The sequence below is a fragment of the Crinia signifera genome, chromosome 1, assembly GCF_055691185.1.
Source record: "Crinia signifera chromosome 1, ASM5569118v1, whole genome shotgun sequence".
Taxonomy (NCBI): Eukaryota; Metazoa; Chordata; class Amphibia; order Anura; family Myobatrachidae; genus Crinia; species Crinia signifera.
This window is the reverse complement of record NC_139217.1, coordinates 80,704,152-80,724,279: the sequence shown is the minus strand read 5'-3', so window position 1 is coordinate 80,724,279 and position 20,128 is coordinate 80,704,152. Positions and strand designations below refer to the sequence as shown.

General features: G+C 41.9%; 1 protein-coding gene across 10 annotated transcripts in view; it reads left to right on the top strand.

Moving 5' to 3' along the window:
• Positions 1-20,128, top strand: part of FRYL (FRY like transcription coactivator) — a 250,991-nt gene that overhangs the window by 211,871 nt on the left and 18,992 nt on the right. For 9 of the 10 annotated variants that reach the window (XM_083168231.1, XM_083168125.1, XM_083168085.1 and 6 more), the window contains 10 exons: positions 260-867; positions 2,928-3,025; positions 3,633-3,803; positions 5,791-5,931; positions 7,924-8,118; positions 8,775-8,936; positions 11,064-11,138; positions 11,317-11,493; positions 13,630-13,830; positions 14,018-14,188. In XM_083168231.1, coding sequence (XP_083024357.1) covers positions 260-867; positions 2,928-3,025; positions 3,633-3,803; positions 5,791-5,931; positions 7,924-8,118; positions 8,775-8,936; positions 11,064-11,138; positions 11,317-11,493; positions 13,630-13,830; positions 14,018-14,188 — 1,999 coding nt within the window. The remainder of the gene's footprint in view (positions 1-259; positions 868-2,927; positions 3,026-3,632; positions 3,804-5,790; positions 5,932-7,923; positions 8,119-8,774; positions 8,937-11,063; positions 11,139-11,316; positions 11,494-13,629; positions 13,831-14,017; positions 14,189-20,128) is intronic. The other variant, XM_083168181.1, reaches the window with a different exon arrangement.

Genomic DNA, 20,128 nt, shown 5'->3' with positions numbered 1-20,128 from the left:
CAAAAAAAACAGTGAAAACCCCCTGTCGACCTTTTGACTGTCGACCCAACCCATGTCGACCTAATGGTGTTGACCTAATGACTGTCTAACAACTTGCTGGTGACCGAATAACCGTATCCCTGATTAACATATATGTATACTGTTTACATTTGTTTTATATATTACATTATGAATTTGTCAGTTGTATTAAGTGTGAATTATGTGCATATTGGTAATACATTCTCATTAATTCATATACCTTCCATACACTGTGCTTTAGAACGTCCTACCACGAACCAATGATGGGGAATAAGAACGCTATGAACAGGAAGAGCACCGGGCAGCTAAACCTAAGCACAAGTCCATTGAGTAGTGGGAACTTTATGGGGCATTGTAACAATGCCAGAAGCAACTCTTTGCGGCTAAGCTTAATGGCTGACCGTAGAGGGGACAGGCGGCGAAGCAACACACTGGATATAATGGATGGCAGGATAAACCATGGGGGCAGCATAGCAAGGACTAGAAGCCTTTCCTCCCTGAGAGAGGGAGGGATGCATGACCTGCAGCCAACTACTGATCCAACCAATCTCATGGCTACCATCTTCTGGATAGCAGCATCCTTGCTGGAATCAGACTATGAATACGAGTACCTGCTTGCATTGAAGCTACTCAACAAGCTGCTCACACACTTACCTCTCGATAAGTCGGAAAGTCGAGAGAAGATTGAGACGGTGCAGAGCAAACTGAAGTGGAATAACTTCCCCGGTCTGCAGCAGCTCTTCCTGAAGGGTTTTACCTCGGTGTCCACGCAGGAAATGACGGTTCATCTGCTCAGCAAGCTCATTGCTGTCTCCAAGCATACGCTGGTGGACCCTCCTCTGTTGGCTGGTAAGCATCATTGGCATCTCTGCACAGCACACTATTTTAGTACTTTTGATCTGCTTTCAAATTGAGTCCAGAGGTGAGGACTGAGAAAATAATGTGATGGCAGAAATGTTCTCCTTATATGTTATACTAATTAATGTCAGTTTGTGGGAAGATTGCTGAAATATACACTCCGGCTAACCAAGTGTGTGTGTGTGTGCGCATAATTTCAATGAGTACTGCACACAGCGGGATTTCTTGATTAGGCTGAAGTGAAACTTAAAAATAACCACATTCAGGGAAAGGTCAGCGATTGCCGTACTTTCAGGAAAAGATAAGCTCATGCTGGACGTTCAGGGAAAGTGAAGCGTGCACTGTGTTTTCAGGGAAAGCGAAGCGCGCACTGTCCTTTCAGGGAAAGCGAAGCGTGCACTGTCCTTTCAGGGAAAAGTAAATGCTTTCAGGCAATTGCACTGGGGGACAGTTTGTTCTAGGAATGGTAGAGAAGGGCAAGTTTAATTAAGAAATGAAATGGGAGGGCAGGTACTTTTGAGGAGTATATCAGAAGACCAGTACATTTGGGGAATAGTACAGGTGGACAAGTAAGTTTGAAGAAATATATATAGGAGGATTAGTTTATTCAAGTAATGGTACAGGAGGACAGGTATGTTTGGGGAACATTACAGGAGGGCAGGTACATTCCTTATATGGTACAAGAGGGTAAGCACTTTCAAGTCAGTGTAGCATATTGACAAAGAAGAGAAGGTACATTTTTGGGGATGATAAGAGGAGAGCAGATACATTCAGGTTATGGCACAGTAGGGCAAGCACGTACGAGGCGAGCTACAGGGCAATTGTTTCAGGGAATGGTACAGGATGGCAGGTATTTTTAACAGTGTAGGAGAGCAGATACATTAGAGGAGAGGTATGAAAATGTATTCAAGATATTTGCCACTAACAGGCCTGAATGTAAGAGTATCTTCCTTTAGCATAGGAAACATTGTTTCCAGAGGGCAGCAAAACACACTTCTGCATATTGTGTGTGTGTGTGTGTGTGTGTGTGTGTGTGCAGTCATTAGATATACTCTAGTCGACTAGTGGTCGACAGTCAGAAGGTCAACCACTATTGGTCGACAGGGTCAAAAGGTTGACAATCAAAATGTCTACATGGTAAAAAAAAATCGACAGGGTCAAAAGGTTGTCATGGAAAAGGTTGCCATGAGCTTTTTAAAACATTTTGAGCTGACATGTGTCGACAGGCGGAATTTCATACCCTACCATTCACTAGGGCGTGGTGGGAGAAAATTATAGTGTGCCCGACGCATGGCGAGCGTAGTAAGCCATGCAAGGGGAGGCAGTACGCTTAAACGGTGTCCATACCGACCTATGTCGACATAGACACCCAGAAAACATGAAAACCTCACGTTGACCTTTTGACCCTGTCAACCAATAGTGGCCGAACTTATGACTGTAGACCTGGACATTGTAGATCTAATATACCATAACCCTGTGTGTGTATGTCTGCAGGAAGGAAGCGCCAACAAACCTCAGCACCTTTGCTATGCAGCATTCTGTACATAATGTACTCTCCAGTTAGAGTTTGGGATATACAGCTATGTATATGGATCTACAGTACTGTGCAAAAATATGCTGCCATATAAAAATGCTTTTATAAACAGAAGTGTTCATTGATTGTTTTTATCAATGAACAAAATGAATGAACAGAAGAGAAAGTAAATCAATATTTAGTATGACCACCGTTTGCCTTCTTAACATCGTCTATTCTTCTAGGTACACTTGCACAAACAGAGGGAAATGATCCTCACCTTCAAATGTTGGTTGAAACACAGTTATTAACTGAAACATAAACAATTGTGTAGAAGACTTTTGACCATTATTGTATATAAACAGGCAAGACCTGCTCTAATGGAGGAATAAATAGAGTAGGAGGTCACAAGTGTGCCACGATAACTACACAATCGGGCTCTCTCATACTGCACATTTGCAAGAGTGTATCCTAATGGTTATATAATTGTTTAGTTCTGTTGTCCAAGGATCCTTCATCAACATGATTTTACTTGCAGGGTTTCCTCTCAATATCTTGTGCTTGTTGCCTCATCTGATCCAACATTTTGACAACCCAACACCGTTCTGTAAAGAAACAGCTGACCGAATAGCCAAGGTGGGTTCCAGCATTTATTATTGCAAGTCTGACTATTGTCTCAGAGATCACATCGAGATAGAGGCAGTGGGGATGTCGGAGAAAGACAAACTATGAAATGTTCTTTGCATTTGTTCCAGTCTGGATGAATTTATGCTGGGAAATGATATCTTGTTACTTTTCATGGGGACATGAAAGTTGCAGTCGTTGGATGTGGCTGCTGAATATTGTGTCCCTTATAATTTTCCTTTGCTCTATACCCTGCCGACATTTCTGGTTTTTGTCTACCTAGAGCAGAGTGTAGGCGTGCACTTGGATGCGCAATGGGCGGGGCCGTATAGGTTCACGTGTACAATAGCCAAAGCTGTTTGCTGCAGGCAGAACCTGGGGCCCTAATAATACAGGAACGCCTTCACATAATGTCATACTGGCGTGAACATAAAGAAAGTCGTGTGACTGTACTGCTGTGGGCATATGTGGCTACAGTTACAAGTTACAATTGTTTCAGTGCTCCCACTCTATACTGGAATGCATTACTCCTAATAACCTGTGCATTATGAACTATGCTCCTTTCTATTTACTCTACACATTGCTGTTATGTTATGTTTTTGTATTTTCCTTCTATTAGATTTGTGCCGAGGAGAAAACGGCCACATTGACCAACCTGGCCCATATGATGAGCCTGTACAGCACGCACAGTTACTCCAGAGACTGCTCTAATTGGATCAATGTTGTGTGTCGTTACCTACACGACTCCTTCTCCGACATCACATTCAGTCTAGTCACCTATCTAGCCGAGGTGAGAGCGCTTTGAAATATACATCCTTCTCAATATGTTCTCATCTGCTTCCACAAAACCCGTGTCGGAGAACTACATTTGCAGACTTTATTTTCCTTTATTTCCCAGTGGAAATTGAATGTGCTTGTAGTAGAACAAAAAGACAATCAAAAAAAGACATTTATAGATATTTATTTAATTTTAACCACACACTGTGTCCCGACAGCGCATAGCAGGAGCGATTTTTTTGCTACAACCTCTCCCTTCACATTCATTCTTGCTTGTATTAGAACAAATTGTAGTTTTCTTGCTTTTTGCTGATATTTATTTTGAAACAAACATTGGTGTTATCTGGAACTGATCCCTTCTCTGTAAGAAATGTAATTCTGCTGCTCCTCACAGTACTGGAAAGCCTGCCTAGCATACAACATGCAATATGAGGCCCTCCCTTACTGCAGTGTGATGTGCTCCCTGGTGTAAGTGTTGTCTGACTGTGGGGGGGGGGGGCAGTGAATTGTGCCATTTGCCAAACCGCCAGTGTTTGAGATGTTCTCATAGTTGGGGCACAACATCAAAACGTAGAGGGGAAAAACCTCGGTATCAGTGATAACTTTTGTAGGTTTGTGTGAAAAGCTATACTATACTACTCTAAGGCCAATCTATTCCACTCTGTACCCCCCTGAACTATCATGCTGCACATACACGGGAGCCTCACCTGCAGACCGACCCAGAATGGGCTGTATCTGTGGTGCAGTACTTTGTGTGTATTTCTGAGACCTCCTGGATTGTGTATGTAAGTGTATGTAGGGTTTAGAGTCATCCAGAGCAAGGTTCTCTGTATTGGAGTGATAGGTACAAAGTGAACACCCTATTTTGTCTTGGGGTGGACAATGTTCTTCCATATAAGTTGTGGATTCTTTAATTGGGGCAGTACTGTAATACCGCTTTCAGACCACACTCTAGACCAGGTTTATCGCCGTGTCCTTGCGGCCCCAACACAGGTCGAGGTGTGGTCTGAAAGGGCCACCTCGGGTTGAGCCACACGGGAGTTCAACCTTGGTAATGACCAGGTTTGAACACGGCTTTGTCATGTGCAGTGTGAACTGGTGCCTGGGTCAAGCGACCCGGTCCCGTTCACAGTATGGAGGAGGCAGCACTGTCAGCTCTAAGTGCTGCCTCCTCCCAAGCCCCCGGTGACGCTATGGCGCTCAGCTCCACCCCGTGTGATGTCACTGACACGGCAATAAGCCGGGTTGGTGTCGGAGCTTTCAGACCGCATACGCCGTGTCGCTCTGGGGATGGGACCCGCGTCCTAATCCCGGGTGCGACCCGACATTTGCGGTCTGAAAACGGTGTAAGTTGCTGCTGAGGGAAAGCCTGGCACTACCCCTGGTAAGAAAGCACATTATCCCCTTGTCTTTGCTACCAGACTCTTTTCTGTAACGCCCCGCACACACGGTGCGATGCAGGGTCACTTTCAATTTGATTTTGACTCTATAGTCAAAATAGAATCAAAATCGAGCGGTTTTCAGCCGCATTTGATCCCGATTCGATGCTGATGCGCTCTCCAGTTCAGTCTATATCGAACAGAGAAATAAACTGTGCAGGCAAGACTATATAGTCCAAATGGAATGGGTGCACTGTGCCATGAATAAAAAAGGAATCGCATGTGTGTACACCCCTTACGAAATAGCAGGTGCCAGATAAATGTCCCGAGCTGCTGTATCTGAGTTTTGGTGATGGATTGTCAGATTGCACAACCACCCCTGTCCCTGGTGCAGCTTCTGATTGATACAAGTTTGGATTGCCTCTTTAGTACTGTTTGTAGGGCTATAGTAACACAATTCCCTAGGTGTAATAACATACACTTCTGGGTAACATAACTACATAGGTGTAAATGTAATTTCTCCCATCTGTGCGGCTGGGTGTTTATAGTTGAGCTAGACTGTTAATATTAATTTGCAACAGCCAGAAAGTGAGATGTTAATGGTCTTGTGTATTGTTTCAGCTCCTGGAGAAAGGACTGTCCAGCATGCAGCAGTCATTGTTGCAGATCATCTACAGCCTGCTTAGTCACATTGACCTCACATCTGCACCTGTAAAGCAGTTTAACCTTGAGATCATAAAGATCATAGGAAAATATGTGCAGGTAGGTTTTATCATTTACATGTCTGTATGGTTTGAGGTTTATTCCTTTTTATGCTCTGTCTACGAGACACATATGCACTTATATACCCTCCCATGGCATTTTCTATGTAGAATATTTGTTTCTGAGCATTTGTACAGAGATTGGATATAAGCAGGGAACACCATTTTTTTGTCCAGTTGGAAGGACTCTTTGTCAGTGTAAAAGACGGTGTGAAAACGGTACATTGTGATGGACTGTGTGCCTGCATTATATTGTGACGAACTGAGTGCAAGGTACGGTGTGATGGGCTGTGTGTGTGTAAGGTACGATGTGATGGATTGTGTGTGTACGGTACCATGTGATGGACTGCATGTAAGGTACGGTGTGATGTACTGTGCGTGTAAGGTACGGTGTGATGGACTGTGTGCAAGATACAATCTGATGGACTGCATGTAAGGTACGTTGTGATGGACTGTGCGTGTAAGGTACGTTGTGATGGACTGTGCGTGTAAGGTACAGTGTGATGGACTGTGTGCAAAATACAGTCTGATGGACTGCATGTAAGGTACGGTGTGATGGACTGCATGTAAGGTACTGTGTGATGGACTGTGCATCTAAGGTATGGTGGGATGGACTGCGTGTAAGGTACGGTGTGATGGACTGTGCATCTAAGGTACAGTGGGATGGACTGTGCGTGTAAGGTACGGTGGGATGGACTGTGCGTGTAAGGTACGGTGGGATGGACTGTGCGTGTAAGGTATGGTGGGATGGACTGTGCGTGTAAGGTACAGTGTGATGGACTGTGCGTGTAAGGTACAGTCTAATGGACTGTGTGTACGGTACGGTGTGATGGTCTATGTGTGTACGGTGTGATGGACTGTGTGTGTAAGTAATTTATTTTGTTCTTCTTTATTGTTTGAGACATTTTCCCTTGAGCAATGAGCTGCTTTGAGTTTTGAAAGTCAATTACTTAATGTGCCCAAATTGATTTTTTTCACGTTAAGTCTTCACATAAACTCAAGATGTTTTAAGACTTATTTTTAACTTACAATTGACTTATCTGACAGAAGTCTTTCTCTTTTGACTGCTGGATAAAATGCAGCATTATGTAATGCATAGGTCTGTATAGGAATGCCCCCAGCACTAGGTCAGCTCGCCGCAAACAGCTTTTATGTCTCTACATGCCTGGGAACTTTGTAACAAGCAGCAATGAAAGGAAAACAGGTCATAGTAATAGTCCCAGTAATGGCATCTTTCTGTGACACCGTGTTCATACGTGCTTGTCCTCTGCTGAAATGCTTTACCGCAGAAAGTAACCTTATCCTCCAGCTACTGTGAATAGATGGATCATCAGCAAAACTTATGTAGCTCTAATAATACGGAGATCAAAAGCAATATATCTTTTTAGGGGTTTTTCATCAATCTTCAGGTACCCCCAACAGATCATGTTTTTAGAATTGCTGTAACTGGATACAGATGCGATAGCTACTGACCCCGCAAAATCTTTTGTCCCCTCATAATTAAAGAAATCATGAAAACATGGGCCATTGATAGTATATGATGGTTGGTTTGGCTTTCTTATGGTCCTATAATAATACTTTTTTCTTTTTTTCTGCAAATTTTCTACATTATAAATATAAATTAACGGACTTTCATCTCTAATTGTATTAATTGCATTCTTAGCTGCAGTAACTTTTCTGGTAAAGGTACAGTAAAATAACAGACAATGGGCCAGATGCACTAAGCTTCAAAAGTGATAAAATGGAGAGTGATAAACAACCCACCAATCAGCTCCTGCGTGACGTTTTTCAAACACAGTCTGTGACATGGCAGGAAGGAGCTGATTGGCTGGCTGTTTATCACTCTCCATTTTATCACTTTTGAAGCTTAGTGCATCTGGCCCAATAAATGTTTGTCCAATTTGTCTACAGACTAGTGAGAACAGCGTTCTTTTGTTTTTATCATTAACAATGTATTGTCATGTTAATGCCACCTGTCTGTGTGTCCTATCAGAGTGCGTATTGGAAAGAAGCGCTGAACATCCTGAAACTTGTGGTGTCTCGCTCTGCCAGCCTTGTTGTTCCGAATGATGCCCCTAAGTCCTATGGAGATTTGGGTTCTCCTGAAATCTCATTCACGAAAATATTTAATTGCGCCTCTAAGGAGCTTCCTGGAAAAACATTAGATTTTCATTTTGACATCTCAGAGGTGAGAACATCTTGTATTTAATGTGTGATGGGTATCTTCTTGTCACTAATCAGAGAAACACTAGTGAGCACATATTTACAGGATCTATCCTCCGATACATATTATCTTCAGTATTAACATTGTATGATCTGTCCGTGTACGGGTTGGGATCGTTTGGTCTACGTTGGTCGACATGTGTCTAGGTCGACATTGGGGTTTTCACTGTTTTTTTACCCTAATGTCGACATAGTCACCGCATCCCCTCGCATCGCTCGCTTTGCTTTCGATTCTTCAGGCACAGTACCTCGCTACGCTCGGCACCCTATGTTATTCTACCACCACCACCTAGTGGATGGTAGGGCATGAAATTACTGCCTGTCGCCACATGTTCGCTCAAAAAAACAGTGAAAAACCCCATGTCGACCTTTTGACTGTCGACCTAATGCTCGTGTCGACCTTGACCCATGTCAACCTAACGGTGTTCACCCAATGCTTGTCGACCAATGTGCTGTAGACCCAATGACCGTATCCCCGTGTACATATGCATGCGGTCATGTAGTCCAGTGTTTGAGGCAATTCTTCCCTGAGTATTCGTCTATTATCTGATCTTCATTTCTTCTCTTCATTCCTAATATTTGATGAGGTTGACTTCTTGGCCTTCTTGTATTTGCATCTAGACACCGATAATAGGACAGAAGTATGGCGACCAGCACAGCGCAGCTGGGAGAAACGGGAAGCCAAAGGCTATAGCAGTGACCCGGAGCACATCATCTACTTCTTCTGGCTCCAACTCCAATGCACTTGTCCCTGTCAGCTGGAAGAGGCCACAACTCTCCCAGGTATAGGAGAAACTCTAAGGGGTTTGATTTAAAAGAAGAATATATACAGTACAGTAGCTTTGTAAGGTGTGAGGGGACATTTGTGAGAACTGTACTATATTCCTTCCACATTTTATTGTACTTCAATCATTTCTGGTGTATCTGGCTGCACCCTGTTTGGACAATTGGGTTGTAGGTGTTCGATAACTTTCCCATGGTCAGGCACTAGAAGAAGTGTATTTGTGTACATTAAGTGTGGTTGGCAAAAACAGAGCAACCCAACATTGGTGATAAATATAAGCAACATCATCATAGCCATAAAGCAGAAATATAGACAAGGCCTGAACTGGAGGGCAGATGAGCAGTGCCATTGCCCAGGGTGTGTCACTCGCATCCAAAATGTACGATTTATGCTCCAGTCAGTGGTGGTTTACTTTTTAATGAGCACGGCTCCACCCCCTCGGCATGACATCATGTTTTTGTGAGGCGGAGCTTCATGTACCGTATGAGTGCTATACAGCTTTTTTCCAATACAAGTTCCCTTGCACAGTCACAAACAGTATATACAATAGATAATAAGCCAGTATAGACCATACCGTGCTGCATTGTTTCCCATTCATGAGCAATGTGAGTCATGCAAAGTAACTATATATAGATTTGAGTACTGACTTGTGGTTCATTCAACACTTTGATGATTCTGTATAAAAAATCATGCAGCTACTCAGCACCTGGGAAGAGGGGTTTTATTGGTGTATGTATATGTCTTTGTACATATGGATGTCATTGTTTTATTTATTTACATAGGCAGTGTTTAGATAATAGAGTAGTCGTTATTCAGGAAGAATAGAGACGCCGATTCTGGATAGATCACTAGTTCTTAGGAACTCTGACATTGGCATATAATTCATTGTAAAGATGATATAGGACAACTTAGTTGTAGCTTAACCAAAAATATACTGGTAGGTTAATTGGCTCCCAACAAAAATTAACCCTAGAATGTCTGCGTGTTTGTGTTCATGTGGTAGGGAATATAGATTGTAAGCTCCTCTGGGGTAGGGACTGATGTGAATGCTCAAATATTGTCTGTAAGGTGCTGTGGTAATTAATAATTAATAAATAGGAGCAGTATTGAGACAGAAGATCTTGCTTGCAGCTAACAAATTGTGGTAGAACTTTGCTATAGTTCCATATTTCAACACTACACACAGATCTACCTAGTGGCTGTAATGTCGCTCCCTTAGTGGACTATAGGCCTGATTCTTGTTCACTTGCAAAAGCAAATTCTCTGTTGGACAAAACCATGTTGTACTGCAGGTGGGGCAGATGTAACATGTGCAGAGAGAGTTAGATTTGGGTGGGGTTTTTACTTCAAACTGATATCTATATTGCAGTGCAAAAATAAAGCAGCCAGTATTTACTCTGCACAGAAAAAAAAAACCGCATATCTAACTCTCCCTGCACATGTTACATCTGCCCCACCTGCAGTGCACATGGTTTTGTCCAACAGAGAGAGAATTTGCTTTTCCAAGTGAACCAGAATCAGGCGCAATATGTAAAGATCTAGCCTGATTCTGATCCTTGTATGCTTCCAGTTGTCCTTATGAAACCTTTAGAAGTGTATTGCAGGGGGAAGAGATTTACGCTCATTTTTCTTTTAAAAAATGTCCTGTTTGCAATAGAGCCAGTAATCGGATGTACTTGTGTTATTATGTAATATCCAAACATGACTTGGCTAAAATCCTAATACTTAATCTGCGCTGCGTAAGTGACTCATCTCACAGGCACAGCATTTGTGGAGTAAGGGATTTTGTGGCTTTACCCAGACAACTGCGTACACACCACATGTCCATTACATCATATTCATCTCATCTTACAGGCTGTAGTCAGTCACTACAAGGTATAATTAATGCCATTCCTGCACACAATTTGCATTTTTTTCCCCCCATGGCGGGGATGGAAATGATTAGGATTGTAGGAGCATCCGGTGTATATTTTTAGACCAGAAAGTTGACATGAGACCGAACTTAATTTCTTTTTCTGTAGCTTATTCAAGTTGTGTCTCCTCCTTTCTCCTTTCAGCTGAATGGTTTATTTATCTGAAGTTAGTTTTTGCTAATTCTGTTCTCTCTCGTGACTTTGTCTCTGCAGCGGAGAACACGAGAAAAGCTGATGAACGTTCTTTCACTGTGCGGTCCGGAGTCTAGCCTTCCCAAAAATCCATCTGTAAGTATGACCTGTTTTCTGTCTAGCCTCTAATTAAACTTGATTGTGTTCCATGTATTTTGCATTGCTGGAGCTTATTAAACACTTAGCAAATAGCGCTTGTACACCTGATAATTGCCACACGCCGGCCCCACACAGAGGCGATGAGTGTTTCTTTTCTAATCTCTTCTCCTGACAGGTGGTCTTCTCATCAAATGAAGATTTGGAAGTCGTAGATCAGCAAACCAGCCTAATTTCCAGCACAGAAGAAGCCATTCAAGAGGAGGAAGTCGCCCTGGAGGACACCGGCAGCGAACAGCAGTTTGGTGTCTTCAAGGACTTTGACTTTTTGGATGTTGAGTTGGAAGACGCTGAGGTGAGACCCCCTGCATCTAGATTCTAACTGTCGGGCATTCCTCTTGCAGGGATCTAATTAACTGAACACGCTAGGATAATTGCCAGCGCAGTTTTAGAAATTCTAATCAGTTCATAAATCGAATAGGATTATTAAAAAATGAGAGAGATTTAGATAAAATCTTAATTATTTACAAATAAAAATATAACCAAATGCTAGCTCTTCTATAAAGAGAAAGTGACAAACAAGCAAAAACAAAATGCAGAAAGGGACACTACGTTAAAGAAATTCCCCTGCACAGGCCATTTCTTTGGTTAGCATGCCTTCTAATGAGGACCATCAGATTTTAGGTATTATTTCTCTATTACATTTTAATCTGACTTGCCAAAAGCAGTGCACAGGACCCCTCTCTGCAGAGCCTTCGTCAACAGCCCCACTGATGACGCAAATGCTGTGTACACACGGTCCGATTTCCTTTCCGATGTTGACGATATAGTCAGCATCGGCATCGGATCAACATCGGATGCAGATCGCAAGGGTTTTAACCCTTGCGATCCCGATCCGTTCCCGATGCGCGTTCACGTATCGGAAGCCAGAAAGTCTTGGCTGCCTTGTCTATATAGTGCAGATCTGCACTATATAGTCAAGATAGGTTTCAAATCGGATGTGCCTTAAGATCCTATCCACGATCCTATCTGATCAGATCGTGGATAGGATCTTAAGGCACATCTAACGTGTGTGCACACCATTAAACTTCCTGGGAACTACCTACACAATGGTGAAAACCACATCGCAATCATTTCAGTAGTTTCACAGTTTATCGCACTCATTTGTAAGATTTATAGATTACACTCTATGGTGGGAAAGAAATTCTCCTACCATATGTGTGGTAATATTGCCCGACAGTGTCACCTTTTTTTTTTCAGTATCATCTATATCTATGTCTAGTGTCCGTGTGGCTCCGAAACACTGCCATCTGTTGGCAGCAAGCGAAACTACATCTATTAGCTTTCGAAGCATTTGCATCGAACAGGGTTACTAGTACTATATATATGTAAACATTTCAGGAGATTATTGTAATGTAAAGGCAATATACAGTGTAGTATTTTAAAAGGGCTCCGATCACTAGTTTGTGTAGTTTTAGCATCCTGGATTTGGTATGTGCTTTTCAGTTATATGCCTATATCACAGGTTCTCAAAGCCGGTCCCCACACAGTGCACGTTTTCCAGTCTCGTCACAGAATCAAGTCAAATAATTAGCTCCACCTCTTTTAAAATGTGTCAATTAGTAATGAATGCACCTGTGCACCTGCCGAGTGACCTAGAAAACGTGAACTATGTGGGGTCCTGAGGACCGAGTTTAAGAACCACTGGCGTATATCAGTAGTGTCTGTTTGCTACCTTTTGGATAATCTGACTTTCTCTTTTCTGACAAAACAGATCTGACTTTAAAACTAGTCAGATCTGTTTTGTCGGAAACGTCCGCTGTTTGACAAATTATTTTCGACAGTTGGAACATTGCATTCCAACTATCAAGTTTCTGTCGAGAGAAACTAAAATGGCCTGGCATTCCGACTGTCGGGACGGAATCCCAGATTAAACACCTACCTTAGTGGGACTGTGTTTTGGCCATGTCAGGGTGATATGTGATACCCCAGGCATGTGAAAACAGCTCCGCCCTCAATCTATTCATTCGCACACTGTAACTTATGAGGCTACAGAATAGAGGACTTTGTTTTACATACCCCATACGACATATCCATACTGCTGTAATGTAAATATGACGTAATTACATGTTTTCTCCTGGTTTTATGTCTGTCCTTGTTACTTATGGTTATTTGTGTTTTCCTTTTTTGCTAACCAGGAGCTGCAGGTAAGTTGCAGCCTGGTGGAGTGGCTTGTTTCAGTTCTGATCCCATGTGCTGTTTGTGTGTGCTGTACCGTACTGTACATAAAACTGTAAGGTTTGCTGCTTGATTAATTGATGGTGTACACTGCCCTATGTTTCATTATCGTATCCGGTGAAACATGCTGCTCCCCCTAACTGTTTCCGAACAATCCTCCTCTAGCTTGTATTGCATTGCCTGTGATTTGTGACGTCCAGAGGAGGGTTGTACATAAGATGTTTACGGATATTACTCTTTTGTTACGTCTAAGGGTGAAAGCGTGGACAACTTCAACTGGGGAGTTCGCAGGCGGTCTTTGGACAGCATTGACAAAGGCGACACCCCCTCGCTACAGGAATGCCAGTACTCGGGCAGCACACCCAGCTTGAATTTGACCAACCAGGAAGACACAGATGAGTCTTCTGAAGAAGAAGCACTGACGGTCAGCCAGATTTTGTCTCGTTCACATATGGTAGGCTATAAATCCCACTCACTGATTTGCATGCATATGTTTTACTGACAAACAAATACAAAATAGTCCACTTAGCTTTCACATTATAGTGCCTTGTTATTTTTTTTTATTTTATTATTAGTCTTTATCAGTAAAGTTCCAAAGCATTTTATGTCTTTGACTGTTGCTTATTGTTTGTTTCCCATAGCTTCATAATGACTCTACGGTGGAGGACAACATGGCTGACCACGTGGACCACTTCCTCCAGTCTCAGGACTCAGTTAGTAGTACTCTGACAGAGGAAGTGCTTCAAACCAGAGCAGAGACCCCCAGTGTGGAGGTGACCCCTCCAGATAGTGCTAACAGTCAGCTGCCTGAGGTGGGGACAAATCTGGGCTGGTGCATGGCTAATCTGGGATCCTTTTAGTTTTTGTCTCATAGATTTGTCTTTTTGATTTAAATGCATCTCTCCTACACTTCAGATTGAGATCTTTTATGTGTTTTCTTTTTATTTGTCTGTGTAATATTTCTAACCTTTCCGGGGGCATTACTATAGCAGTATTATTTCTGTACATAATGGAGCACCCTCCCCCCAAAAAGGTTACAAATATTTATAAGGTGATTCCATCATTTTGGGTGTATTAATTTTATTGTTAATTTATTGTCCCATTTTGGGTATGGTTATGTTGATTCTAGAATTCTATGTTTTTCTTTTGGTGCTTCTTGTAGTTGATTGGCTTTTAGGTCTTTGTGATTGGGCTGTAATTGGGGTTAGGACCTCAGGCCAGCTCTGTTAAAGATTGATAGTTTAATTAACATGATGAAGACTCAAAAGCCAAAATCTCAGGATCTCAGTGTTAAATGGCCTATGTGGATGAGAGAAGGCAGCTAATTGGAGACCAGTGACTTGTAAGTATTTCTGTTTTATCATTTATAAATCCTTTTCATTTTCTCTCTGAAAGAAATAAGCAAACAAAATAACTTAGAAACTATACTATAGTCTATTATAATATAAAAACACCTAGATGTGCAGACACCTATTTTCTATGCACTTTATGTTGCAAGTCCAGGGCTGTGCACTTTTCCCCAAATTCTGCTCCATTTTCCGCAATGTTACATCTATTGGGCCCCATAGATCACATACTGTACAACTAGCTGCAGTCAGATTCCCTGATCCAGACTGGGATTTTTAAACCAAGCTTTTTTTAAACTAAGATTTTTCCTGGTACCCCGACACGTTCATCGATGGCGAACAATCGGTGCTTTCAGCTGCGTCTGAATCAGGGCTCAGATGTATGGGCGCCTTTAGTTTGCTGATAGTGTTGTACATATTTAGGATTATAGCAAAGGAAAAGGACAAGTCTTTGGTGGATGATATAAAAAGTAATTCTCGTTTAAAAATTACTGATCTGAGTCAGCAACTGACATAAAAGGACAGTAAAGAATGAAAAGGTGATTCAAATAAAATAGAGCCGTACTGTATGGGTAGATACTGTAGATCTTGTATTTAAAGATCCCTCACTGTGGGAAAAGTTATTGTCCCACTATTGTAGTGTGTACAATGGAGTCTGTCAGACTATTAAAAGTTACTTTTTAATTCATGTGCATAATACTAACATAGCATCCCCTAATAACAAATTCATTTGTACCTGATGTTATTTGGATCAATAGGGGTTCTAATGAAATCTACTTTAAGGGACTGGTTATCAAACGCTGGTGCGGACTAGTGAAAACCCTCTTTCTCATATTTAGGCTTAGTATTTTGGCTTGGCTAGGTTCCAAAATCCATGCTGCGTTAATTGGGGCTATTTGCGACAAATTGAGGATTGGTGTATCTGGACTCATCTTTAGGGGAACAAAACTACTGGCGCATTCAATGTCTTGTAACCATACAGATTATATTTGGTAATAAACCAGCCAGAAGAGATTGGGCAGTTTGCTATAATTTTAAAGGTGTTGGTCTTCCTCCAATTACTGTACTATCTGTACACCATCAAATAAATACAGTATTATTCCAGGGTTGCCTACTAATTAGCTTCCCTCTCTGGGAGAGGGCAAAAGAAGGGTGCGGAGCCGGCAGACATGTCGTGAAGGGGGCGTGGCTGGAGGCGGGGCTGAATCATTGTGCTGTATTAGGGGGCCATTGCAATCTCGTCATTGTGGGCACGACCCCACATTGCAATCCCGGTATTTCAGGCATTGCAGAGCGGGGGATGGGGCCACAATGACGTAAATCCTGTCATCAGGTCCCCACGGACCCCCTGCCGAGTGGGAATTGTGGGAGGCTGGGGGGATTCCAGGAGGCTTGCCCGCCTTCCCGGGGGGCCGGGAGGAGGACCTGATTTCTGCACATTTTGGTAGGCAACCCTGTATTATTCCATGTATCAAATGACTCAAGGAATAAATCAGTAGGGGCTCCTCTGCTACTGTTCAAAAGCAGCATCATGGCACACTCCAATATCAAATTAAATTAAAAGTATATGAATGGAGCTAAAAAGTGCACCCAATGATGGTAGTTTCTGTATCTTGTCATCATTGTCTGTAGCGGTTATAATACCCTTATTTTATGAAAACACGGATTAATACATATATACTGCCAAATACAGTATAGTGTACACCTATTTGGGTACATTACACAGTCCTAGGCATTGCTTTTGCCCCTAGACCAGTCCAAATTCTTTATGACTTGGTTTCTAGTCCATGGCGACCTGATAGCATCACACACTTGCTGCAGATCTGTCAGGCACACAGTTATGCTGTACCTGTTCCACCACATCCCATAGGTTCTGTATTGTATTGAGATTTGTGACTGTAAAGGATATTGAAGGGAACTCCTGTACGCATAAGCAGCTGGGGATGACGCATGCATTGTGACATGGGGGTGATTCTGGTTTTGGTTTGCAAAGGGCTACGGAGCTTTCTCCCCCGGTGCCCCTTGCCTCCCCGACACACAATCACACACACACCCCGAGCCGTCAAGTGACTGGGACGCGCGTGTGTGTAAAAGGCGTCCCAGTTCAGTGTAGTCCCTGTCTTCCGGCGCTCGCCAGAGGGGAGGCTCTGGCGAGCCCCGGCCAAGGATGGCAGGGGCTACATCTTTAACTCATCCAAATCTAAATCTCTCTGCACATGTTACATGAGCCCCACCTGCAGTGCACATGGTTTTGTCCATTCAAGAAGGTGTTTGCTTTTGCAATCCAACGTGAATCACCCCCATAGTACATTGTTCTACTTGAGGTAGCCCTTAGAACATAGGTTGACAATGAGCACAGAAAAAAGCACCTAGATTGCGTCTACTTTTATTTCACACCATAAACATATTTTGGAGTACCCCATTGATCTGTACTTGGACCAATGCATTTGCATATCTTTGTTGGCAACATTTCAAATGGTATTGAATGAAAAGTATGTAGTTATGAAGATGCCACAAAAGTATACAACAGGGTAGACACACCGAAAGGGGTCTAACAAATGATTGAGGATCTAGGAAGACTACAAGAAAGGGCAGAAACGGGGGCAACAACAGTTTAATGTGAAAAATGCAAAATCGTGCACTTGGGTCACAAAACCCAACAATAAATATAATATTAATGGCACTAGAATTGAATCTACTGAGTAAGAAAGGGAGTTAGGAGTCATTGAGGGATTGGAAGTCAGGTAAGCAATGCAACAAAGAACTGCAAGTCAGATGCTTGGTCGCATAGGGTGAGGAATCAGTAGCTGGAGAAAAAGGAAGTAATGCCACTGTATAGGTCATTGATATGGCCTCACCTGTGGTACTGTCAACTGTACTGGAGACCATATCTTCAGAAAGGTATAAATACATTATAAGTTGTATAAAGAAGGGCTCGCGCATGAGTGAGGCACAGCTGTTCTGTAACAATTGTACCCATGCTGGTAGCAGGGCATCCTTTGTGATGTCCTGGTTTTGCAGCCCCTTTGTGCTTTCTGAGTTTTAGTGCCACATATGAATTCAATTATCATGTCTGTGTACGGTTGCTTTTACCTGTTCTTCTGCGGTATTGAGATGACACAGCTATGGCTATTTTCTTCCATTGCAGTTAATACGTTTAAAGTTATTTGTAACCACACTTTAAAGTATAAATATTAATGTACACCTTAGATTTAGTATGACTCCATCATACTAAAATAAATAATAAAATGGAGTAAAAATAAAAACATGTACATATAAACAGGATTAGTTTTTGGTAAATTAGTAGTAAGGGTAGACTAGATGTACCAAGTGGTCTTTATCTGCTGTTAAATTCTGTTGCTATGAGTAGTGGTTCTAGTACATATACTGTGCTACTGTTTGCAAATATACGAGTAACACTTTTATACAAAACACTGTTTAATAAAGTTGCACCAAAGGTGCAGGCTTGCCAATATGCTGGTAACTGAGACTGAACTTCATTGGACTTTTCGTCTCTCAATACAGTACGTATAGGTTTAAAGGTGTGTACACACTGGCTGATAATCGTTTCGACTGTTCGAACAACAAAATCGTATTATTATTCAGGGTGTACACATAATGCCGCTGACTACACTTGCCAATGCCATCACCACACTGTGTGTGTGTGATGTTTAGTATTCTTTTAAGTATTCTTTTTTTTTTTTTAGGTCATTAGTATTGGTTATTTTACAGTAAGGTTACAACTTCTTGTTTCAGTTTTCTAGGGGTACGATCCCTTTAGCAACTGCAGTATCTAAGAGGTTTTTTTTTTTTCTGATCTTAGAGGTTTTTATGCTTGACCCATGTTCCTGTTTGAAGAATAATGTATGTCATATTGGAATTGGTAGGCATGTTGTTAAACATGCACCCACATTACAGACAAGAGTCCGCTTACCAGGCTGCGAACATTCACCCCATTCATTCCTAATACTGCCATATTCTTCCCATTTGTATTGGAGCACATGGGTAATTTGTGCCCAGCTCCTTCAGCAGTGTTACTGGTTTCATCTGCAAAATAGATTATCTACAGTATATATGGAACAGGTCAAGTTCTGTACAGATGCTTCTCTAATGTGACTTGTTGCTCTTAAATCTATTAAATGGGACAGATGACCTTATGTTGCTTTAAAAGTTCTACTTCACTGCTTTGTGCATGCATCAGTGAGCATGGTTTATCTTTCATCAGAACCCCTCTGGGATTTTCTCTGTGACTCTGCATTCCATAATGAGCAATTTTTCTTCAGGTGTCCTTGTTTCTTGCTCTTGATCTTTGGTTCTTGCTCTTGATTCTGTATCTGCAGCTCTAAGGTTATTCTGGTGTAACTTTATTTATTCTCCTATATGAATACCTTTCTAAGCTGGTGTTCATCTTAAAAGCTGGTTTTCACAATGTTTAGGGTTAATTCCACTATAGAGCATCTCTCTGTTGTGTTAATGTATGTATTCGGTAGACAGCACAGAGGTATATCTACCATGTGGTCTTCAGCCATTGACTGGATTGGCGCTACTGTCACTAACATTCTATTTATATGCTCCTTTGTGTAGTTTCCTCGTTTCTTATTTTATGGCTTACGCAATAGATAAATCTTATTGTTTGAACTGGATGTTTCATGTCGCATGTGTAATGCATCCAACATACTACTTTTGGTAGTGTCATATCTTATGCGAAGTAAGTAACTGGCCATATTCTACTAATAAGCTTATGTTTGCTTGTTCATGTTTCTTTAAGTTGTTCTTGCATATTACATAGAAACATAGAATTTGACTGCAGATAAGAACCACTTGGCCCATCTAGTCTGCCCCTTTTTTAAACATGTTACCTCAAACCATAGTTGATCCTTATTTTTTTGTAATGATATCAATATGCCTATCCCAAGCATGTTTAAATTGTACTACTGTATTTGCGTCGCCCACCTCTGATGGTTTGCTATTCCACTTATCTACTACTCTTTCTGTGAAGTAATTCTTCTTCACATTTCCCCTGAATCTTCCTCCCTCTAGTTTCAGTGCATGTCCTCGTGTTCTGTTGCTCCTCTTCCTGTGAAGAATGTCTCCCACCTGTACCTTGTTAAATCCCTTGATATATGTGAAAGTTTCTATCATGTCCCCCCTTTCTCTTCTCTGCTCTAAAGTATACATATTAAGATCTTTTAGTCTTTCCTGGTACGTTTTGTGAATGGCCATGCACCATTTTAGTTGCTCTTCTTTGTACAGTCTCTAATGTATTTATATCCTTCTGGAGATATGGCCTCCAGAACTGAACACAATACTCTAGGTGAGGTCGTACCAATGACCTATACAGTGGCATTATTACTTCTTTCTTTCTACTGCTGATACCTCTCCCTATGCAACCAAGCATCTGACTTG